Source organism: Apium graveolens, chromosome 9 (assembly GCF_009905375.1).
Source record: "Apium graveolens cultivar Ventura chromosome 9, ASM990537v1, whole genome shotgun sequence".
NCBI classification, from domain to species: domain Eukaryota; kingdom Viridiplantae; phylum Streptophyta; class Magnoliopsida; order Apiales; family Apiaceae; genus Apium; species Apium graveolens.
The window spans coordinates 267,517,807-267,543,568 of NC_133655.1; the positions used below are offsets into that span (position 1 = coordinate 267,517,807).

Consider the following 25,762-nt stretch of genomic DNA (forward strand, 5'->3'; position numbering starts at 1 on the left):
GTTCAGATACAATGGGTTATCTGTCGGTTCCATGTCAGAATCGAATGAATTTAAATTTAATTATATTTTGGGTTGTAATATATTTATTATGGTTGGTAGTTATAATTTTGTCTTAAACTTAATTCTGTTTAGATCATGTTATTTTTTAATCGAGGTTTATTATATCTGTTGTTGTTATATTAGTTTAATAGTGTGTGGGTCCTCATTTCCTAACCCCGAGGTTGAGGGCGTCACAAGTTGGTATCAGAGCTACATGATCTAGTCCCTGAGATAAGAATTGTGAGAGTGTTCGACTCACATAGAGTTGAGTTAGACTATTAGGTATAGTCTAAGTAAATTAAATAGGTCAAGATAGCATTTGGAGTTATGGTGTGGAGTCAGTTAGTCTTATTTAACCCTAATGTTATTTCTTGGCTGTTGTTTTTGTTTTATCTCAGGACCCTAGTAGTGGTAGTGATTCAGACTCCGAGCATAGTTTGTCTAGTTCCCCAATGGACTCTATTCCACCCCTTCAGTGGAGACCTTGTATGTTAGTTCAGACCCTGGGGAGGATCCATCTGAGAGTAGTGAGACCCCTATGCATGTTTCTCCCCTGAGACCAGATCCAGAGACCCCGGCCCCTGAGCGAGAGCCTACTATGCCTGTGCGTGTGCCTCTCAGTGTGGCAAGTTGGCCCAGGATTGAGATTTTGTTTACTCCCGTATTCCTGAGTTGGGAGCTTTGGTGGATAGGCTAACTCGTGAGTCTAGGCAGCAGACGTCGGTGCTGGAGGATGAGTGAAGAGTTCGTATTCAGATGGTGGAACAGGTTGCCCGGAGGAGGTTGGATGAGGTACCATCTTCCACTGATGCTGATGCTGAGGCCCGGAGAGTGCATAAGATCATTCGTTGGATGCTGTCAGTATTGAGGGAGATTCTGGACTTTGATGGTTAGGTTGTAAGGTTAGACGGGACATCTAGTGGAGCCTGTGGTTGTTATATTTGTGGTTATTTTTCAGCTCCGGTAGGCTTTGGTATATTTGGTCAGATGCCGGGATCCCTTTTTCTTTTATGTTGTATTGTATTTCAGGACTTAATAGGTAGTAGCAGCTAGGTAGAAGTTAGGGGTAAATATGGGGATATTTTCCAGTTTTTCCTCTGTTTAGCCCTGTTTTATTATTGTACCTTATGTCGGCACCTGTTGTACTTGAACCTGTTTATCTATGTACCTTTAGATCGTTAAATAAATCATGTATCTTCTTTCATATTGTGGACCTTGGAATTTTCATAAACTATTCTACATACCATGTTTCCAAGCAACCGTACTTAATATCCTGTGAAAACATACTTTATATTATGTGAGAACCCTAACTGATGAGCGAATTATGTAGTAATAGGATTGCATGCACAACTGGGTAAAACCTAAAACCCGCAAAGCTATTTCTAAAAGAGTCTCTATTGATATATATGCCATCATATCGTATTGCTAAATAATTTCTCAATCAGGTTTGTAAGAAATGGACACTTCACCAAATCACCAAGAAGAAGAAACTCAAACCCAAGGTCAAGAAAAAAACCAGGATACTCCTATGATGAACCGATTCTTTCAACTTTTGCAACAACCCTAAGTCCCTAAAGTCGGTAATTTCAATCCATATATCCCCTAGAGTTTGTAGGATTTCCAGATCCGATTAAAGCTCAGTCTTGGATGAGAGAAATGGAGAAGGCTTTTGAGTTAGCAGAAGTTAAGGATGATAAGAAGGCGCAGTATACGAGTTATTATCTTAAGGATGAGTCTAGTTACTGGTGGGAATCTTCCAAGGCATTTCTTGAAGGAGAAGTTGTAACCTGGGAAAAGTTTACAAAGATGTTTTTAGAGAAGTATTTGCCAATTTATATGCAAGACCAGTTGAAAATGAGGATTCTGAATCTTAGACAAGAAGACATGACGGTGACGGAATATGAGGTGAAGTTTTCAGAGTTAGCCAGATTTGTGCATGAGTACGTGAATACGAAAGCTAAGAAGGCCAAAAGATTTCAACAAAGGCTTAAGCCATGGATTCTAAGTCAAGTGGCTCTTCTGGAGATAAGGACTTATGCTGCTTTGGTATAGAAAGTAATGATTATAGAAAAATAAAAAGAAGCAACTAAGAGGGAAAATGAAGGAAAGAAGAGAAAGTTTAAGGAATATGAACAAGATCAAGGAAGCTCTAAGTTTGGAGGGAATTTTGGGAGGTATATTGGAAATCAGAACCAGAAGTTTCAGAAGTTCAAGCTCGGGAATGGAAATAAGAAGAATCGTTTCCAAAAGACGGGACAATCAGTGAAGGATAATTGACCCCAGACTCAGGAGTGTAAGATTTGTGGAAAGCGACACCCGGGGAGGTGCAATAAGCTAAATGTGACGTGCTTCAAATGTAACCAGAAAGGACAATACTCAACAGGATGCCCAAGCGGTGCAGGAAAGCCAGAAATGGCTTGTTTCAAGTATGGAGAGGTAGGCCATATGGAAAGGAACTGTAAGGAGCCTGTTCAGAAGGAGAATGTGCTTAGAATTGCTAGACCAGCACCACCATCAACACCAGCAGGCCAGCCAAGGGCAAGAACATTCAACATGACCATGAAAGATGCAGTGCAGAATGTGGATGTGGTAGCAGGTACGCTTGTTATAAATTCACTAGAAATCAAAGTGTTAATGGACTATGGAGCTACCGGATCTTTTATTTCTGAAAGTGTTATTGATAGATTGAAGTGCATTGCGTATCCTCTTGGGCCCAATTTAATTATAGTAGTAGCGAATCAAGAAAGAGTTACTTCCAATAGGATTTGTCCCAATTATGATTTGGTTATAGAAGGTCGGCACTTTTCTGCTGACTTAATACCTTTTAAGTTAGGAGAATTCGACGTTATATTAGGGATGGATTGATTGTCAAATCACGATGCGCAAGTCGAATGTAAAGCAAGAAAGTGAAATTGAGAACCAAGGATGGAGCTGAAGTGATATTTAGAGGAAATAAGCAAGAAAGGAAGTTTCTAATGGCTATTCAAACAAAGAGATTGTTATGACAAGGATGCGAAGCTTATTTGGCTCATGTAAAGGATGTAGAGACGGAATCCTTTAGAATTGAAGATATTTCGGTAGTTAAGGATTTTCACGATGTGTTCCCAGATAAATTAACTGGACTACCTGCAGATCGAGAGATTGAGTTTACGATTGATTTAGCTCCGGGAACGAAACCAGTTTCGAAAGCTCCCTATCGAATGGCGCCTGTTGAGATGCAGGGATTAGCGACAAAATTGGAAGAACTATTAAGCAAAGGATTAATTCGCCCAAGTGTATCCCCGTGGGGTGCACCAATGTTATTCGTAAAGAAGAAAGACGGAAGCATGAGATTGTGTATCGATTATCGTGAATTGAATAAGTTGACTATTAAGAATAAGTATCCCCTGCTGTGAATTAACGATTTATTTGATCAGCTGAAAGGAGCTACCTATTTCTCGAAGATAGATTTAAGATCTGGATACCATTAGTTAAAGATCAAGGCAGAAGATATACCCAAGACTGTATTTTGAACGAGATATGGACACTATGAGTTCTTGGTAATGGCATTTGGTTTGACGAATGCACCAACTGCTTTTATGGATCTTATAAATATAGTGTTCAAGCAATATCTAGATAAGTTCGTGATAATATTTGTTGATGATATCTTAATATACTCCAAGACGGAGGCTAAATATTTGGAACATTTGAAGATTTCTTTGGAGATTTTTAAAGAAAGAGAAGTTATACGCAAAGTTTTCTAAATACGAATTTTGGCTAAAGAAAGTTCAGTTTCTCGGATATGTAGTCAATAGTGAAGGTATCAAAGTAGATCCCGCAAAGATAGAAGCTGTAATGAACTGGGATAGGTCAAAGACTCCCATGAAAGTAAGAAGTTTTCTCGGATTAACTGGATATTATAGAAGATTTGTACAAGATTTTTCTAAGATTGTTGTCCCACTAACTAAGTTGACAAGGAATAATGATAAGTTTGTTTGGACGGATAAGTGTGAGGAAAGTTTTCAAGAACTAAAGAAAAGGTTAGTAATGACACCAGTATTGGTTCTACCCAATGAGAAGGGCGAGTTTGTAATCTACAGCGATGCTACGTATAAAGGACTAGCTTGTGTGTTAATACAACACAGAAAGGTAATAGCATACGCGTCAAGGCAGTTAAAGCCACATGAGCAGAAGTATCCTACGGATGATTTGGAATTGGCAGCAATTGTATTTGCTCTTAAGATTTGGAGACACTATTTATACGGAGAAAAGTGTGAGATTTATACGGATCACACGAGCTTAAAGTATATCTTTACTCAGAAGGAATTGAACATGAGACAAAGGAGATGGTTGGAGTTAATTAAAGACTATGATTGTATGATAAGTTATCATCCCGGAAAGGCAAACGTTGTAGCGGATGTGCTAAGCTGCAAGGAAAGAGTGAATATATTAACTTCGTCTGAAAAATTGATCAAAGAATTTGAGAAGTTGGAAATAGAGGTGCAAGTTCCAGAACTTGTAAATGAAGCAACGTGTGTGATGACATTTCAACCAGAAAGTTTGAAAAATATTCGATATTGTCAAGAATATGTGATGAACCACGAGAAAGATAAGTTGACAGGAGAAGAGGTGAGAGCTCAAAAGGATGAAAAAAGGAATATACCGCGTTGGCTCACGTATTTGGATCCCAAATATTGTGGTATTAAAGCATGAGATTCTTTAGGAAGCGCATAACTCGAGGTTTTCAATTCACCCTGGAAGTACGAAAATGTACAAGGACTTAAAAGAGAGTTATTGGTGGCCAAACATGAAAAAGAAAATCGTAAAATGGATAAGTAAATTCTATATGTGTTAAAGGGTAAAAGTGGAACATCAGCGACCGGGTGGATTGCTTCAACCACTAGACATGCCTGAATAAAAATGGGAGCATATCGTGATGGATTTCGTGGTAGGATTGCCAAAGACCAAGTCTAATCATGATGCGATTTGGGTAATCGTCGATCGACTAACAAATTCAGCGCATTTCTTACCTATTAATAAAATATTCTTATTTGAAAAGCTGGTCAAAATGTACTTGGATGAAATCGTAATGCATCATAGAGTACCGGTTTCTATCGTATCTGATAGAGATCCGAGATTTAACTCAAGATTATGGTGACAATTTCAAGATCATTTGGGAACAAAGTTGAAAATGAGAACTGCGTATCACCCACAGAAAGACATACAAAGTAAAAGGACTATTCAAACGATCGAGGATATATTGAGAACCTGTGCGTTGGATTTTAAAGGAAATTGGGACGATCATTTACCGTTGATTGAATTTTCCTACAATAATAGTTATCACGCAAGTATTGGCATGCCGCCTTACGAGGCATTGCATGGAAGGAAATATAGATCTCCTACGTATTGGGATGAGGTTGGCGAGCACAAACTAATTGGTCCATAACTAGTACAATAAACGAAAGAGAAAGTGGAAATAATTCGTAAGAGGTTGGTAGCTGCTCAAGATCGACAAAGAAAGTATGCAGACCAAAATCGAAAGAAGGTGCTATTAGAACCCGGAGACAAAGTGGTGTTAAAGATATCTCCATGGAAAGGTCTATCCAGATTCGGAAAGAAAGGAAAGCTAAGTCCCAGATATATTGGGTCATTCGAAGTATTAAAGCAAGTTGGAAAAGTGGCATACGAGTTAGCGTTACCTCCACAAATGCAACATCTTCATAACTAATTTCATGTCTCTCTTCTCAAGAGGTCTAATGCGGATGCTAGCCATGTGATTGAACTGGAACCAGTGGAAATTCAACAAGATCTATCATATGTGGAACAACCTGTGTGAATCCTAGATCGAAAAGAGAAAGCGCTTAGAAATAAAGTGGTGCCTTTAGTTAGAGTTTTGTGAATAAATCCTAAGATGGAGGAATCAACTTGGGAATTAGAAAGTGAAATGCGGAAAAAGTATTCTCATCTATTTGTTTAGACTAGATTCTGATGATAGAATCCTTTTAAGGGGGTAGATTGTAGCGACTGAGAATTCCGAGATGTTATTAAATGAATAAAGTATAGTTTTGTGCTATAATTATGGTTTACGTGGAATTATGTGAATCAATTAAAGGATAAATGATTTCGTGGTTAATTGTCATTGTTGTATAATAGAAACTAGGAACGTAAAGTAACCCGTTCCAGTTTGATGAGTTGGCTAAGGAATTAAGCTGTGTTACCGGGCCGTCAAGTTGAACGGAACCCGTATAAAAAAGGGGATTAAAGTGTTTAAGAGTGAGAATGCGAATTATATTTGATGATCTTATGTGTCTACTTGATATTTGATGTATGCGTGTTCAAATTTACACTCGGTGGTATTTCAAGTGATTTTATGAGAATTTTATTGATCTTTAAACATTTTTACAAAATTATACAAATGTGATTAAGGTTCGAGATTTGCTTTATTATCTTTAAAATAGTCTAAGGGACTTTTTAAAAATAATAGTTGGATTTATTTTGATGATTTGAGATTTTAAAATGAATTTATGAAGTTTTCTTCTATTATTTAGATTTATTTGTAAAATTCATATGCAATAATCTATTTGTGCAATAATTTGTTTGAAATATAAGAAGGGAGTTAGTTTTATGTTTTTATTTTATAAAAAGGAAAGTGTAATAATTTTTGATTAAGTGGAGAGGAATTACAATATTTTAATTAGTTTTGTAAATCAAAATAGAAAAAGAAAAGGTGGTTTTGCAATTTACCAAAATACCCCTAAAATGTTATATATACTCCCTCCTTTCCCCCTTTTCTTTATTTCTCCACCGTATCTCTCTTTTCTCTCTTTCTCGAGCTCTATTTTCTCTCTACTCTCGGTATTCACTCTCTCTCCCTTACTCTCATCGACTCTTCCATTAAAACTCAATCTTAGTTTAGGATTTAAGTTCCTCGTATCATATATATACACATACATGTCTACATATGTGTGTTTGTGTGTGTTGGTGTTAAACCTATTATTGATTTTTGAGAAACCCTGATATCGATCCTTGTAATAACTTGTTATCAAACCCTACAGATCCTTTATAATAACCCTATTGATCCTACCATTTATTATTTTGCTCTATCACCTTGTTACCTTTTTATCTCGTAAACCTAATAGAACCTTTATGAATCTCCTTACGTAATGTTTTGATTAACCTGGATTCTTCGATAACCCGTATACCTTGATTGTATTGATCTTTTGGAACTATTCTGATCTTTGTTTACTTTCGATTCATTCACTTTTCCTTGAAATCTTGAATTGAACTTAAGAAAGATTTTTGACTTGAGTGAGTCCGAATTATTCCATATTCTTGGTAATGATAAAATGAACTTAGTCAACTTTTTCCACTTCCAACACAAAGGTTTTCTAAATAATTTCCTAATGGATTGGATAGAGACGTAAGAGACTAGTGGGACTAGTCTAGTCACATAAGAGGCTAGTGGGCCTAGTTCAACATAAGGTTGAAATAATGCCATAGGTAACATAACGACCAGATAGAGGTCGATATGGGCTGATCACCCATATTATTTTTAAAAGACGGATATTCCAATCAAGGGTTCCTTTATATTTTGTAAAAGAGAAAATGTTATAATTCCTTACGTAATTTGCTTCTTTTAATGAGAGGAAATGAAATGATTTTTATTTTCGATAAAGTTGTGAAATCTGTAAACCCTAACAATTTAATTAGTTGTTGAATCTCGAAGCTCGGTTAATAGCTTCTTTCAATTGAGAAACTCTTTTATAATCCTGCTAATAATTTGTGATGAATGTCAACTTTCTCCCAATCTTGAGCCTTAAATCCTGAATGTCCGAAACCTTTTCATAATCTTTACTTAGCCAATCACAGAGAACTGCCACCTAGAGAATGAATGTAGAATGCCTCAGATATTGATATTGATATTGTGATGTAGAACTGTTTATATAGTTACTTCTTGAGCTTTTTTGCTCATTTATTTGCTTTAATCTAACCATGGCTGATAAGCAAGAAGATGGCCAGACTTAGGCACACCGCTCGTAAGAGCGTTCCTGGCGGTCCCTACTGGGTTGTAGGTTTTCAGATGCCAGAGCAGGTAGTTGTTGTGTGTGTGAGAAAGCGTGTTAGTTTGAAGGGCTTTTCAAGTTGGTTCAGATACAATAAGTTATATGTCGGTTCTATGTTGGAATCAAATGAATTTAAATTTAATTATATTTTGGGTTGGAATATATTTATTCTGGTTGGTAGTTGTAATCTTGTCTCAAACTTATTCATGTTTAGATCATGTTATTATTTAATCGGGGTTTATTATATATGCTGTTGTTATATTAGTTTAATAGTGTGTGGGTCCTCATTTCCTAACCCCGAGGTTGAGGGCGTCACACCTCCTCCACATCAATAATAAGTATTTGAGACAACCATACATCAACATTTCCATCATTTTCTACTTCATCTATTATCTTAGAATGTTGATCTTCAACCTCCTCCTTGTAAGTGAGCATAATAACTTACTAATCTTGATTGGTCATATCAGATGTCAACAACTATTGAGCAATGTTATCTAGTCCTTCAAGTTGTTCTACTACCAAATCATCTACAGAGGTTGGTTGACTTAAGCAACTTGAAGCCATGTGGTTGAAGGTGTGGATGAGCGTGTGTAGAGGTAGAGGTGGAAGGTAGGTTTGTGTTTGGTTTTATGGTGGTTGAGGTATATGGTATAGTGGGAAGTGTATTACACATGACAGGAGTCACAGTTTAACTCACAGTAGAAACTGTGGTTTTGACAGTGTGTTGTTCACTTGGTGAGTGAACATTTGTTTGAATTGGAGGGGAGTTGAACAGGTTACTGTCATGTACCATGACCTCAAACCCTTGTTCTTCTTGCAAAGAACTGACACTTGAATGTGGTTGAGTACTTACCTCTCCAGTAAATGGATCATTGATAGTTGGACTCCTATCACCAATTGTCAAGGCAATTTCAGCTAGGGTTATGATCACAGTTGTTCCTGCATGAGAAACCTCCAATAAAATTGGAGAAGATTTGAGTAGCCCCCTCCCCAGAGTACTACCCTCAAACCTTTGAGCATGTAAAGGTTGTTGTACAAATGAAGGTGTATTTTGTTGCACAGGGTCTTCAGTAAAAATTGATGAAACCTCTGTATTTTTTATGGTGTCATCAAGGTCCAACTTAGCATTTGGCCTCTCACAATCTAAATGTGGTTTCTGAGTGTGAGCATAGTTTCATGAATCGTGTCACTTGATATTGGCAGGACTTGAGAAGTTGATTCAAGTCCTTTATTGAATGAAGAAGAAATTTTAGAAAAAAGAGATGTTAGATCAAATGTGAGTATTGGAAACTCCCTTTGAGTAAATGAGGGAGTTAGAAGAGATCCACTCTCAATGTGTGTGCCGGCCACATTACTTCTTTCACTCTCTTGAGAGTGTTCAAGAGAGGGTGCAGACTCATTACAAGGTGCATTTGGGAGAATGATTTGTTCAATAGTGACACCTTGTTGAGAAGATATTGTTGGTGAGACTGTGTAGCTGTATGAACAGTTACGTGATAACTCAACACAATAACAACACTAGAACATGACAGGTTAATAATACTACGTCTACACAAGAAATCAGGAAGAATGAAGACAAGGCAAATATAAAGAATTAGAAGATTAGAAGAAAGCCTGAAGTCTGTCTATAGGTCACTGAAAGAAGTTCATTTATATGATCATGCCTCAGTGAAGAACAAAGGTTAAAGACTTTCAGGATTTCAGAAATGTTGAAGATTCAGTATAAAAGTGCTACCGGAAGATTTCAGTGTATTGGCATTGATTGAAGATAGATAGTGTTCGAAACATAGGAATCTGAAGAATTGAAGACATGATATAGACACAGGTTAATGAAGACGTTGTCTAAAGTACCAGAAAGGATTCCAGTGAAAGTACAGTTGTTTATTGACAGTCGGTGTTCGAAGCAATAAAGTTGAGGCAAGCTTAACAATGTAATCAAGGCCATAATACGAAGACCTGAATCGGGGTTAGTCGTCTGTGAACCAGACCAGTTGCACTAGGCGTCAACAGCTCGTGAAATGAATCTGAGTATTATTTATAGAAGAATTATTAAGTTGAGGAACGTATTTGGATTGAACGTTTATATGTTAAAGTACGAGAAGAGGTGAGCGGGGTATTCAGCTCAACAGCTCAGGGGACTGGCGAAACTCAAAGTTTAATTGTTAAATTAAACAAATTATTTAATGGACTTTAATATAATTTATTTAATAAACTTAAAATAATTTATCTTATAAAGTTTAAATAAGTTTATTTTATAAATCTAAATTAGTTTATTTAGTTAAGTTATATTTAAGTTTATTTTATAAATTAAATTAATTACAATTTAAACTTAAAAAGAAAAGGAAAATAGAAAAACAAAAAAAAGAAACAAAAAAAAGAAAAACAAAAAAAAGAAACAAAAAAAAGAAAAACAAAAAAAGGAAAACAAAACAAAACAAAAAGAAAAAGAAAAAAAAAGGAAAATAAACAAGAAGCAAAAAAAACGTGTACATCTTTTTGTTATTAAGTACATGTACTTGTTACTATTAGTGGTAAAACCTGTCGCCACAGGTTGCCCCTCCCCCGTCGCCACACAATTAGCTACTTCCCTCCTGTACCATTGTCGTCACAAAGAAGTGGTGTAAATAAAGTTAAGTACAAAAGTATGTACTATGTTGTCGACACATACACATCCTGTCGTCACAGAGCTTAAGGTACCTGCTATCGCCACAGAAATCTCAACCACATATTTATTTTATAAAGACTACACTTTGCAGCAGATCTGAGAAGAACTGTTTATCTTCTTCTCCAACAAAAAGAGAGATGATAAAACAAGAAGTGGAGATTTACAGAGGAGTTCAAGATACTTGAATATCCGTTTAACTTCTCACCGGAGTAACGTTATAATACCCGATTTAATTCATGTATATTCTTAGGGGCATTATAATCGTTACCCGGTAATTAAATCCTAGTACAAACAAAAGTTAGATTATTGTATAGGATTTGATTTGTAAATCTTTGTAGTAGTTAGGAACTTTATTGTTCTTAGATTGTAGCCGGTTAATTTATTTACCCGAGTGTAGCAACACCCTCGAGGATTTATATACGAATATATATTTCCCCGAATATCTTGGGTTCCTCATTTTTATCGTTCCAAATACTATTCCTCTCAAAAACACGAAACCACTAACCGAGCACTAAATATTTTATCCGCTAAAGATTCGAATTTTTTTTTAATTTAGTGATTATTGTATTCAACCCCCCGTCTACGATAATTCGGGACCTAACAATTGGTATCAGAGTAGACTGATTGATACAAAAATCAGGATCCTTAAATAAATTTATTTTATTATTTGATTTTACGTAAATTTATTTTATAAATTTGATTTAGTAAATTTATTTTATAAATTTAATTTAAATGAGTCTATTATTCAAACTTGAATAAGTTTATTTTATGAAATCAATTTAAATAAATTTATTTTATAAATTTGACTTAAGTAAATTTATTATTTAAATTTTAGTAAATAAAATTTTTAATTTAAATTATATATCGGGTACATTTTTTTTGTTTGATTAGCTGCCAGAATAGTTGCCAGTTTGCTGCCATTTTACAATCAAAACAAAGCATTCTTTGTTTAGCTGATTATCCTGGAAATTATACATGCGCGTAAAACAAAACCAGAAATCAAAGCAGTTCATTTTGTGGTGTTGTCACACGCGATTGTCCTTGTCTGGCATTCACGCGCCTGGAGAGCAGCCCGCGTCTGGATATCACGCGCGGGGACTGGGCATTTGGTTGACGCGCGACGCGCGAAGTTTGCTGCCCACTTCAGTTAGTGAACGGTCACGCGCGGAAGTCAGCTTCTATTGCGAGCACAGGGTTGTCGCCACAGCTTGTACGTCGCCAGACAAGTGAGTGCACAACTAAGGAAATAGACCAAGTAAAAGTCAGGCGCTCAGCAACAGGATCTCCATACAGCTATCTCTGTTGCGACCTGATTTTGTCGCCACAGCCCTCCTGTTAGGCTTGTACTTCTGATCGCCACATGAACACTTAACAATTTCTGTAACTTCATGATTTTTTATTTCTAATTTATTTATTTATTTATTAAATTTAAAATTCTTAAATTTAAATTTTTCTTAAATAATAATTTACATTTTATTTAATTTTTAAGAAAATTCGAAATTCTTGAAAATTATATTTTACGTAAATATTTATTTTTGATTAATTTATTTTCTAAGAAAATTGAAAATATTGGAAATTTAAATTTTTCTTAAATAATAAATTAAGGGTACTTAAAAAGTATTGACTCAGGATTCCTCCGGACTTTTAAAGTGGATTTTAATCTTTTGAAGAAAACGAAGACCATGTGCTATTCAGACGGAAATTGTAGATAATGGTTTTCTTACTCCGACAAAATTGATTTCAAGACCTACAGACGAAAATTGTGAAACCTCCTCAAAGGCTTACTCCATAGGATACCATTGGGTTTTCAGATACAGGGAATGAATGAAATTTTTACGGGTATAATTTTTCTCGGAGATTTTAAGACAACTCTATGATTCCAGATTATACAGTCACACAGTGGTTTGTACCAATGCTATATTTATCCGGGAATCAATGAGATCATACAGGCAGGAGTTGTGGAGGTCAAAGAGAACAGGAGTTGTGGAGGTCAGAGAGAATAGGAATTGTAATAACCCCAATTTTTGGGAATTTTTGAAACCCTTATGAATAGTGTTTTTGCTGAATGAGAAAACTTTTCATGCCACGCTATGTAGGGGTTCTGTTATTGATCTTATGGGATATTATTAGTACTCTATGTGGTATATAAGTGTATGTAAAGATCGTCAGAATCCAATTCCGAACACTTTGATTTTTCCCGGAAATCCACAATATACGGAGAGAATTGAGTATAAGGTAACAGGATAAAAAGGATTTAAATTAAAGGATTATAAGAGAGGATCATAAAAGGAATATAATATATTGAGAAAGGTTAAGGGAACCTAAGTAATAAGATCCCGGGTATGATCCCTCAAACGATAAACGAGAACGAAAGATAAGCGAACCGTAAAACAAATAAGTGACCAAGAGACAAGCTTGTACAAGAAGCCAGGGATTGTGACATCATCAAACCACAAGGTGTGGACAAGTGGGAGCATAATGACATGTGCAAGGTGACACAAGCATGACATAGGGAAGGAGGAGGTGTGGTTGGTTTATAACCACACAAATAAAAGGTTAATTAAGTCATTAACCAAAAACAACACAAAAATCAACCAACCAAGCAAATCATTTCATTTTCATCAAACAAAACACAAAAATATCATTCTTCCCAAGCTAGCTCTCGGCCCATTTCTTAAAATTTGAAGATCCAAGCTCCACCACTTATTATTTAGCAAGGTAATTATCCTAGCTTCTCCTAGTTAAGTTACATACTTCCTATAAGTTTAAGCTTCTAATTCCAAGCCAATCTTTTTCTATAAATCAAGGAAGAAGATGGTGAATAGTAACCTTCAAGAAATAACTTTAGTTTTCTTGGATTTTTATGAAAGATTAAGGTTATACAAGCAAGGATCAAGGTTCTTTTAGGCATTCAAAGCTCTTGGGTTGTGTTAGGAAGCTTCAAGGAGGTATAAACAACTTTCACCTTTAACTTATAGTTTGAACTTTGAGTTTTGATGAGTTTATGGATGGATTAATGTCTATATAGAAATATCCATGTATGTATAGCAAGATCCATGTATGTTAGATAGTTGGGTTGGATTTGTGGTGATTTTGGATATGAATCTTGGTTAATGGTTAATGAATCTTAAGTTATGGATTAGTAGATCATGTTTGTGGTTGAATAAGTTGGAAAACCTTGAGATTATGGACTGACTTTGCCTTGATATAAGTTGTGTTTGATGTATTGATGATGGTTGGGTGGTTTGTAGTGAATTGGTAAAGAATTGGAGTGGTATAAATATTGGTAATCGCGTAAACATAGCCGTCGTAATGTCCGATTTTCTTTGGACTGTTTTTGTGCATAGCATTAGGACCCGAGAACCCCCTGCTAGATTGTGACCACTGCCATGTTTAGATAGCTCATGTTACGAGCTTCGTTTTGATATGTAGTTCGTTCGATTCCGATTTACGGTTTAGGAGAAACGACCGTTTCAAGTAACGGCGTTTCGCGAACGAAACTTTTTCCCTCGCCTTACTTTGAAATGTAGGTTAAAGACCAAAAAGGGTTAATTAATGCATGAAACATTTATGGTAAGTGTTTTAGGCAGTTGGTAAGTCACTCGCGAAGGAATCGCTTTAAAACTCGTAAAGGTTAAATTATTAAAAATGGTGGAGCCGAGGGTACCCGAGTGACTTAAGCGAATCAGTGAGCGCAAAACAAGCGTTAGAGTCTAAGTTAGTTAAAGTATAGATTCACAAGTGACTTTGGTTTAATTCCAACTTACTTGTTGTTTATAGGTTACCAGACTCGTCCCGAGCCATTCGTAACCCCCAGTCGCTCAGGCAAGTATTCTATCCGATACACTGTTGTTGTGATGTAAATGTATGTTTATGCATTATCTTGTGATATTGCATGATTGTTATTTAGCAAATGTTGCGATATATTGTAGCATGTGATATGGTATATGCATGCCTGTTTTATATTCTTGAGATATATATCTGTTGGTTTATTTGATAATACCTATGCTAGAGGATAGTTGTATCTTGCATATACCCTTAGTATAGGGACTCAAAGGTGAAAATGTTTTCAAAAACCGGGAGTCGAGGATCCCGAGTAGATTTTATATATATGGATATGGATATTTATTTATATATATATTTATATATATATGGTTATAGTTTTCCAAACTATTAATCGAATAAGATTTATTCGATAACTTTAAACTCTATTTTATATTTGAATATTATTTCGAATATTATTCGAGGGCTTATGACTCTTTTATTTAATTATCTGAATATTATTTGGATATTCATTCGAGGACTTATGACTCCTTTATATTATTATGAATATTATTTAAATATTCATTTGAGGATCTATGACTCCGATTATGTGCTGAATTATATTCTTTATTTTATTAAAGAATAAGGTGTTAATAATCAAACTTATTTTCGATTATTCAACTAAAGATAATACTTTCATATAAGTATATCTTTGGTTATTTAATGTTTATTTCAAGTATAAGTTTTAATACTTCTACTTCTATTATTTTTATAAAGATTATTCTTTATGGGAATATTATATTAAATAATAATATTCAGTCACTTCTAAAAATTCTGGGGACTGATTTACTTCATTAAATCAGCCTTACTCCAAACACTCTTTAAAGTGTTTTCGAGTCTTCAAAATGATTTTTAAAAGTCAGAGCGGATCCCAAAACTCATTTTTATATTTAAGATCTTCCTTTTTAAGGGGATTTAAATACTCGCTCAAAACCTGGGGAATCCGGCTCTGTGGTGTATTTTATATTCGCAACGAGGTTGCAGATTTGGTAAATGAATTGATTACTTGCCCAACGTTCGGGAAGTAAGCCCATCTCATTGAGTCGGCATAAGCGACAGGCCGGGGTACGGTCTATTATTGTGTAAGTGGCTGGGTGGCAGTCCATCAACGCGTGAGGGGCCGGGGTACGGTCTAGCGCGAGGTCCTAATGCGGCCAGGGTGATGACCGGTGAGGAATTCATCCATCTACTAGTAGAAAAGGTTACTTATTGGTATCTTTGCCTGATCAGCAAGATATCGGGTTTATGCCAAAATTCTTTTCCTTTCCAAAATTCATTGGATGTTTCAAACTCTGTTCATACTTTGCATAACAGAGGTTCCAGGAAATGTTTAAAGGGATATATATATATGTGGATATATATATATCGGGACTAAATAAAGTATCTCATAACTTTTTCATTCAATAATATTTCAAAGATTGAATCTATTCAAGTCTTATCTTGTGGTCTCATCAGTGGGATGAACTTTTGAAATTGATTATAACTTGAACGGTGGTAGTTCAAGTAGTATTTGGGAATGATATAAGTGTAGTGAAGTATTTGGTAACTTCATCTTTTAAACTTATATCTAATTAATAATTGTCTTATGAATGACAAAGATTTTTAGAAAAACGTTGAGACAAGGTTAGATATATAAGATCACCTTGCAACGATATTTTTTTATATACAGTTATACACTGGGACTTTGTGTATATTATGCATGGAAGAGGACTTCCAATATTTTGAAAAGTATATATGTACATATATATACTGAATATTTTGCGACTTCATCGCATTAAGTTATCAACTTGGTTCATTTCTTTTGACCAAGACTTTCATGAGTATTATGAGTAGACTCATATACTGTAAATAATTATGCATATTATTTTGGTGGGCTTGCTGCTCACCCTTGCTTTCTTCTTTCATCACACAACATCAGATAGACAAGATGAACCGGACCAAGCTCCCGATTCGCAAGAGGTTAGAAAACGTTCGGCAGTCTTCTGGAAGCGTTGATGCTGCTGTAGCTGAGGTAGGAACTACCAATAGGCTAGGCTTTCAACTTTTGATGTACCAGACTTATGTATAATATGAATTGTAATAATGGCAAATAAAATGTAAATCTATTCAGAAAACCTTTTAAGGTGTATTGGCAGATAATTGTGGAATATAATTACTTGCGGTTATATTTTTTTTATGTTCATCTCTGAGACTATAACGGGTTGTGGTGTGTGTTAGTGTGGGGTCACGGCATAAGGTTATTTTTATTAAGTAAGTGAAGTGGTATTGTGGAATGAAAGACCGTGAAGACTCGGATCCCCGACCCCGGATCTGGGGGTGTTACAGGAATTGTGGAGGTCACAGAGAATAGCGGTAACAAACAAACATCTCAGTTACATGCAATAAAGTTGGAATCTCGGGACAGAATGTAAGAGTTACTGATAGCTGAATCAGAAGAAGCTCAGGTAGAAGTACTTGAGGGACTGGACGTCAGGGCAGTGTTTCACTTGTCAGGGAAGTTCAGTCGCATCAGATTCACGAGGAGTACATAAGCTATATCCAAGGATCAAGCCTATCTATTCAGAAGCAGAGATTCTTATAGATTTAGTTCAAGGGGTGTTACAAGACTGAGAATGGGACACAGACAAGATTTGATAGCTACAGGTATGACAAGACATATGTGTCAAGTAACTATCAGGGGTTTTGCTACAATAGAACAAGAAGCTTGACAAACAAGGATGAGTAGGGATTCAGTTGAAGAGTTGAAACAAAGGTGGAATGTTTTCTTAGGGAAGCAGTCAGTCAAAACTTATAATGCACGGGAAAGAGTTGGAATGGATCAGATGACGAGAATCACGAATATCTTTCTTTCATAGCAATCTCTGAAGATGGTCCAACTCACATATCTCATGTAATATCCGGGATATATCATGTAATTATTTTTGCTATTATATAATTATTATGTGTGTTCAGTATTTATTCTGTGAGTTAATTGTTATTATCTGTACTTGAATATTCAAAAATAATATTAATTGAGTATTTTAATTTTTATATGTCCAAAATAAAATATAGATAATTGTCATATCTTCCTAATTATTTTTATGTTGGTTTATGGATTTATAAGAATCATATGAAATTTTAAAATCTTTTTCCGGGTAATTAAAATCTATTTTATAAAAACGGGAACCAACCGACGTCATCCGTTGTTACATTTTTGGAACCCGAAACTCTTTCGAGAACTCCTTCCTAACCTAATTGTAATATTCCGAGCATATTCCATGTTTCGACTTTTTCGATACGGCGTACGGTTTGTCCTGCGCGGGTCCCGGCGCAACATTTTCGATACAATATTCGTTTCGGTAAATCAATAAAACCCGTATTTTCGATAAACGGGAGCTTTTTATTAAACTATCACAATTATCACTTCGTAATACGTGTAACCAGGCGCTGAGACCAAGACCGCAGTACAAATTGTACTGATTTGGATAATTATCCCGAAAACCGATACCGTTTGGATCAGTTTTTACAAATAAACGTACCGTTTTATATCCGAAATGATCCAACGGGATACTAATTTTCCGTAATTATAAATAGCCTTTTACCGTAATTTATTTCGTATCAAAATCATTTGCAGACAGATAATTATATAATTTTCAGAGAAAAACCCTAATTTCCTAAAACTGTTTAAAGAATCAAACAAGCATTTGGAGGTGTTATTGAATTCGGTTTGGAAAGCTCGAGTAACCAATCTGAAGGTCTTGAAGAGCTCTACCAGATTCTGTAATCCATAAACCTGCAGAAATCAAGGTTATTTTTCTAAAAATTTATTTATTTTCGAATTTATTTTATTAAAAATATGAATTTTTGTTCGGATGATTGTTTGTATGATTTGATGATTGCATGTTGTAGAGCTTGTTTTCCTGATGATTTTCATATTTCATGCGTCTGATTTGGAGTTCAATAACAAGTTCAAATTTGAGTTTGATTTTCGAATTTTAAAATTAGGGTTTATAACCCGTATGAATGTTCTTAATTGAAATTTGGGGGTTTCTTATTCTGTGATAGATTGATGTTGTGTTATAGTGGGTTGTGTTCTCTGTGAAATTTGCAATCTAGTCGTATAAGTTTCATGAACCAACGAGGTCTGTAGAGAAGGGAGTTGTGTTTTGAAGTTTTCCGATGTTCGCTGGAAACTAGAAAATTTCACGGCCAAATTCCGGCCAACTCAGGGATTGTTAGGTTGTTTTGATTGCATGGTTGTGTTCATGGTAACCTGTAGATGTGATCTGGAGGTGTTGGAGGGGTGAGGACGCCGGGAACGTGTTCTCCGGCCATCCCCGACTGTTTTCCGGCGACCCCTTGGAAAATTACAGTTTAGTACCTATAGTTTTGAAAACGATGCAGTTTGGTCCCTGTAGTTTCCAGACTTTGCAAAAATTGGATTTCTGTTTTAAAAATGTTTAAAAATCATATTTCCTATTTATTTTTATTATAAAAAATCGTTTTTAATTTCTGAAAATTCTAAAAATTATTATTTTAATTCTGAAAATTATTTTTAATTCACAAATAAATCTAAATTAATTAGTTAATTAATTTCATTTAATTTCTAATTGATTAATTGGTCAATTAATTCGAAAATTAATTGATTAATTGATTTAAATAATTATTAATTGATTTTAATTAATTATTTAATTAGATTTAATTATTTAAAAATGATTTAAAAATTCTGAAAAATAGTTTCGAGCTTTAAAATATTATTCTAAATTATTTCCAAGGCTCGATAATTATTCTAAAATTATTTTGGAGCCAGAATTAGCCAACCGAACCCGGTTTATTAACCCGAAATTGATCCAACGACCCGTTTTAATTCCGAAAAATGTTTTAAAAATCATTTTAAATACCAGAAAGCCTATTTATGACCCGAGACTTCTTTATAAATGATATATCATTGATTACGTGATGTATTATATGCTATATGTGACTTGTTAATTGACTATCGGTCTATATATTCTGTGTTTACTTGATTATTGCATAACTTTCAATCCGTTAATCGGATTTGGGTAAAACGAAGGGTAGATAGAAGTATGTGTTGAATAGAATTCCATGAGTAAATTATTGATAGATGCTTATGATATGTGAGCAGAAGAGGCAAGACGTAGGAAAGGGAAACAGAGAGTTAAGGAGTAAGACGGTTGTGATTGGAAGCGAGTGCAGTGTAGTAAGCTAATATCAGGCAAGTATTCCGAACTTTCTCGAAATATTGTAATACGTGATAGTCTTGTTGATATTGCAAGTGCTTTGAAGTACTGAAACCTAAACCCTGATTCCAGTTATTGTTCTTGAGCCATGAACCTTATTCTTTCTAGACCATTGATTGTTGTATACCTAAACACGAACCTCAAGTATACGATACTACTCCACAAATACATACAAACAAAATCCCAAACACTGAACTGAATTACTTGTACATTCAATCATTGTATCCTATGCATTGAAAGCCCAAATCTTTGAAACCCTGAAATGTTGATTTCTTTGTTATCCAATTCTTTCATTACCCAGCACCCAAGCTTTTAAATTACCTTATTGATCCTTACAAGGATTGAAACCCTTTCAATGTTAAACACTCATTGTTGTTAATGATTCTGGTTATTGTTTATTATTGCATATTCTGTTATTATGTTAGAATTGGATTGCTTTTATAAAATTGTGGACCAGATTCGTGGTCAGACCATATAATGGTCAAGTTAGGCCAATGTGTGCCTTGGATCCAGTAGTTAGAGCAATGCTGTGTGCCTTGCTCGGGGTTAGTGCGTGACTGATCAGCAGCCTAACCTTGGTTTTTAAATTAAAAGTATAATATCCAATTCTAAATCATAATCCATTGTTCACTTGATATCATAATCATATTCATCTGATGATCATTATTCTCAGTTTTGTCATTGTGACTTGCTCAGCTAGTTAGCTCATTTGTGCGATGTTGTTTATATTCTTTCCAGTTAAAAAGGAACCAGTTGGTAGCGAGGATCCCCAGTCCAGCGCGAGAGCTAGGGGTTCAGGTTGAGAAAGCTGAGCTAGTAGGCTTCTTTTGGGATAATTTAAGTTTGTAAAAGTTTGTAATAATGTTTAATACTCAGTTTGAGTTTGAAATAGTTGGGATTTGAACGGTTTGTAATATATTAGTGTGTGTGGCTTGTGTGCATACTTTAACCTGTTGCGGTCCGTGGTGGTTGGTAAGTAGGGTCACTGCATATATTATTATTATCTTTATTATTGTTATAAGCAGGTTATAAATAAGGTGTGTGTATGGACCCCAAACTTCTGACCCGGGTTTGGAGGGCGCCACATCTCAGGTTTCAATTTCTTGAACCACTGTAATATTTTGTTCTTAATATTCAATGCATGATAAGATCATAGTGCTTAAATGTTTAACACTCGCACAAGCATGATAGCATCACACATAGATAATGCTGAACTAGTTCACTAGATTATTTTCTGGTAACTAGGATTGATGTTAACTTGTGCATGTTACTGTAGATGATCTTAAATATTTGTTTGAATATTTGTTGAACATGATTAATTGCTTTAGTGAGGTATATATTTTTCCAGCATATAAGACCTTTGTCAATGCTTACTCTCTGTATCCTAATACATTGTGATTTATTCATTTGATCTGAATTATTTGTTAAGATGTATTAATTAATAATTGGATTGAGATAGCTAGATGAGATACATCAACAGGATTGGACTAGATAGACTTAGTGATTCATTTGTTAATTCTGTTTGTTCCATATCATGCATGTCTTGCTTAATTCTTATGTGTAATGTTTCTGAATGAATTCCATGTATTCCTAACACAATGTTTGCTTATCTTCATGCCATGAATGCATCTCTTAGTACTTGCATTAATTATGGTAGAAGCATGTTTAGGTTTACAATAGGGCAAAAACTGTTAGTCCTCCTTATGTAAGGTTGGAACCATTTTCCCCTAGCCTAGAGACAAATCTGTCAAGGGTATTAAAATGATGAAAATGGTCAGTCAAAGATAAGAATGAGCATGATAAGGTTGCAACTGTTGTTATCTCTGTTTATAATAATATCCCTAATCCATCTGGACCCAAACTGATAAGTTGGGTACCAAGAACTGTTAATCCATTTGTGAGTGCAGGACATAACAGGTCAATTGATTCATATATATTCTTGGTAATTCATACTAAAGGCATATGATCAAAGAAAGAGCCTCACAATCAAATATGATTGACAAAAGCTATTCCATCAATAACCTTTGGAGATGACAGCAAATGATTTCATTACGGGAAAAGCTATGCAGAAAAGGGATGTCATCATGAATTCAACAATTTCTATGACTGATAACAACTAATCATTGGAGTCATTGATAACATTTGAAGCAACTTCTTGCTGGAGAATCAAGGCACAAATCCTCTTATCAGACAGTTCTGCATCAAAGGACAAAATGTCAATTCAATGAAGGATTAGTGTATCATCTGAGGCAGGAAGGTTGAGAAGCTTGCTCTTCTTAGAGTAAGGAAAGGAAATGCTCGTGGCTATACTAGAATCTCAGGAAAGGTGAAGTCAATGGTTTCTACTGGAAAGCTTCATCCAACAAAAGTTTAGCTATGGCATTGGAAGCTCTCATCCTTGAACATTAACTCAAGGAACTATTTTGTGAAAAGGGATTAGTGAGAGGACTGCCTCATCTGGAATTCAGAAGGATGATAAATGCGAGGCGTGTCAGAAAGAGGAGTCAAAGACAACATCACATCAAAGTAAAGATATACCTTAGTGATGAGCGATGACTACTCTTAACACAAAGTTGTTGTTCATGCGTTCTGAAGACAAGACATCACAGATGGTGATTGATCACATCAAAGAAGATCAAGCTGGAAGCAACTGTAAAAGAAATAATCTTGTGGTCAGATAATGGGACTGAATTCAAGAAGCAGTTCTAATTAATATATGTAATATCAAGAATATTCTGAGACATATTCAGCACGGGGAGCTCCATATCATAATGGAGTGGTACAAAGGAAGAACCGGAACTTGATTAAAGCTACAAGGGAAATATCAAGCTAATCAAGACTTTCTAAATACCAAAGGGCTGGAGCAGTCAAAACAGTTTGCAACAAGATCAAGCCTTGATCAGGATGTATACATGAAGACCACTAATGAGTTAATGGCCGATAGAAGCAAACACTGGATAACCTGAAAGTGTTTGGAGAGAATGTTCTACAATATGAGGATATTCTTCATGGCTACTCAGTGAAGTCTACAACATACAGGGCATTTGTGATTGATCAACAGAAGGTGATAGAATGTCTAAGTGCACAGTTTAACAACTCCATGCTCCAAGTTGTTAAAGGAGAAATTAATGTTATTGATGATTCATATTCAAGCAGTGAAATATCAGTGTATAATACAACTCATTATTTCAATGAAGCCAGTCAGCAAGGGTAAGGATTTTCAGGAAATCCTAGCAACAGCTTAGGGGGAGCAATAGAAGGATCAACTAGTCAGACACAACACCAAATTGAAAATCAGAGGACACTAAAGAACATATCTGCTGAGACAAAGGGTTTGATGTCAATATTATTCCCAGAGTCTAGTTCTAAGTGATCCAGATGGTGGAGTAATGATTAGCAGGGATACTGAGTATGTATGATTATTTCTCTAGTTTTCTATCTAAGGAAGAAACTAAGAAAGTTACAGAAGCTCTGATAGATCCGGATTGATTGGGTGATTACAAAGCAAGATGAACTCAATCAGTCAGCAAGCAGATTGTAGGAAAGCTGGTATCCAAACCAAATGACAATATTGTAATTGGTACAAGGATAACCAGAAGTCAAACTGGATGACAATGGCATTGTTACGAGGGACAAGGCCAAACTGGATGATAGGTTATTATCAGGAAGCGGTATCTAACAGAAAGCACCGGTGATGAGACTTGAGGATGTTATGACATATCAGACACATGATGCACATTACACTTGGAATTGGACTCTAGTAGATGTGTACAAGTGCACTCCTGGTTGGTGAGTCAAAAGAGGAAGTCAATGCACAACAATTCATGGACTTTGCAGTTGTAGATATATTGGACTACGTATATCTCTTCTTCACAAGCTCACTTCAGGTTGGTATGAACTAGTATACTACTCAAGCAATCGTCAAGGACATGGTATGGCACTCCAACTGAAGTTACAGTTTAATATGAACTAGTAGAGTCGTCATATTAATTACTCTCTTATCACTAGGCACAAATATAATGTTATATATGTGCTCTGATATAATGATAATGTTATATGTTGGTCTACTAACAAAAACTTGTGCAAGATTATTTGCTAAGTAATTGCAGAGTAGGTATGGAGGAGCATATTGGAAAGGTTACAATTCTTTTTGGAATTACTTCAAGCAAGCCATTAGGATAATTCTTTTAGGAGCTCAAGCAAGCCAAAAGAACAATTCTTTTAGGAGCACAAGTAAACCAAAAGGATGATGGTAATACAAGTAAGTTAAGGATCTTTTGAAGATGCAAAATTTGGAAGATTCTGAACATGCCAAGACTACTTACCAACAGAAACCACTAAAGATTGATCAGTGCAACTCAGGTATAATGACAAGCTATAGAGGTATGACGAGCTCACTCTTTACTCAAATGCTAATAGACAACATGTAATGTTCTCAAGATGCCAAAGTGCAAGGTTCTAAGTGGATCCTAGAGAATCCAATCTTATAGCTATTAACAAGATTATTAGATATCTCAAGGGACTATCAACTCTTGGAGTAAAGTACCCTAAAGATATTATACTTAACATGTTTGGCTATATAGATATAGATTACGCAGGTTGAAAGAAAGACAGGAGAAGCATCTCTGAAGCTGTCAACCTAAGTGACAGGAGAAGCATCTCAGGAAGCTGTCAACTTCGTGGAAGAAGATTGATTTCTTATTATGATAAGAAACAACTTCAAATCCAACAACACTGTGGAATACTCTATGACAAGGCACCTTCACACCAGGTATCATTTAATTCGAGAGCATGTCTTTAGTCAAAGAATTACTGATAAAAACATGTATTAAATCACTTGTTAAAGTTAATTTTCAAGACTGATTTGTAAGTGTGGGATATCATTCATTGCATATTAGTTGGAAATCCCATCTATAAGGAATTCTTAATATAAGTTCACAAGTATTAAATCTTCAATATTTAAAGGACTTGTGAATTTATCAGTAATACAGTACCTCGTACTTAGTGCTATTATCTTGATTATCATGATTACAATGTCATATACATTTGTGGTAGTTAAGTATTATAGCATTAAGTTTGAATATTATTTTAATTAATTTAAATTATGACTGTAAATAATTCCATTTCATATCAGTCTCATAATTTGAAGTATATTAAAATAATATGCAGCATAGTTATTTGTATCATGTACGAATAATTGTGGTACTTTTAGTATTAGTGATATTATTTAGAATTTTTGTTCTAAGTAATCAATGCTTATTTCTAAAATCACTGATATTGAAAGTTGAAGTATTTTCTAAGTTATGTGTATAAAATTCTCAATATTTTATATGCTTAGGAAGTATTTCTAAAATTACTAATTATCCAAAGAGTGATTGCAATGTGTATAACTCATATATTCTATTGGTGATTACTCAAGGATAATTATAAATATTTAAGTGCTAGTATCTATCTCATAAAATATGTAGTATTTATTTATTTAATATTTTATTTTGGGAAGTTTCGATTATGGAAATTGAAGCAATTCAATGATTTTATTTGCTCCATAATTCAAACTAATTTAAAATAAATAAGTAGCATGATTGATTATAACTAAATCTGTCAATAATTGATATCTAGTATATTGATTGTAACTTATGTGTTATAAGTTAATTATGAGATTTTGGTTTTAGTGAATTTAGCAATGCTTATATCTCAAGAATTCAATGAAATCAGAATCATGATTGTAGCATGATTAGTTGTGTGCTAATTCTTGACTCATATCAGTCAATGATACTTAGTTAAGAGTTTAACTATGAACTAATTGTGAAGTATTAGTATTTATGACATTACTTAGAACTCCTCTAAGTAATAAATGTTTATCCTCAGTCACTTATACTAACATAAAAAGTGTAAAAATATCTCTTGAAGTACAACTATGGTAAATGAAGATTTTGCTTTATTAGAAGTAACCATAT

General features: G+C 34.9%; 1 protein-coding gene across 1 annotated transcript; it reads left to right on the forward strand.

Annotated features, from left to right (window-relative positions):
• The first annotated feature begins 1,695 nt into the window (after positions 1-1,695).
• Positions 1,696-3,509, forward strand: LOC141686298 (uncharacterized). The gene is made up of 4 exons (XM_074491341.1): positions 1,696-2,085; positions 2,404-2,635; positions 3,049-3,314; positions 3,456-3,509. Exons 1-4 carry the CDS (start codon positions 1,696-1,698, stop codon positions 3,507-3,509), a joined length of 942 nt encoding a protein of 313 aa, XP_074347442.1.
• The last annotated feature ends 22,253 nt before the right edge of the window (positions 3,510-25,762 follow it).

Bases quoted from the DNA above. Each gene is read 5' to 3' on its own strand.
- LOC141686298 (XM_074491341.1), top strand. From the start codon at position 1,696: ATGGAGAAGGCTTTTGAGTTAGCAGAAGTTAAGGATGATAAGAAGGCG. The intron at 2,636-3,048 runs GTACGCTTGTTA...TGTTATGACAAG, and splicing joins GAATGTGGATGTGGTAGCAG to GATGCGAAGCTTATTTGGCT. The intron at 3,315-3,455 runs GTATCCCCGTGG...TTATTTGATCAG, and splicing joins AAGGATTAATTCGCCCAAGT to CTGAAAGGAGCTACCTATTT.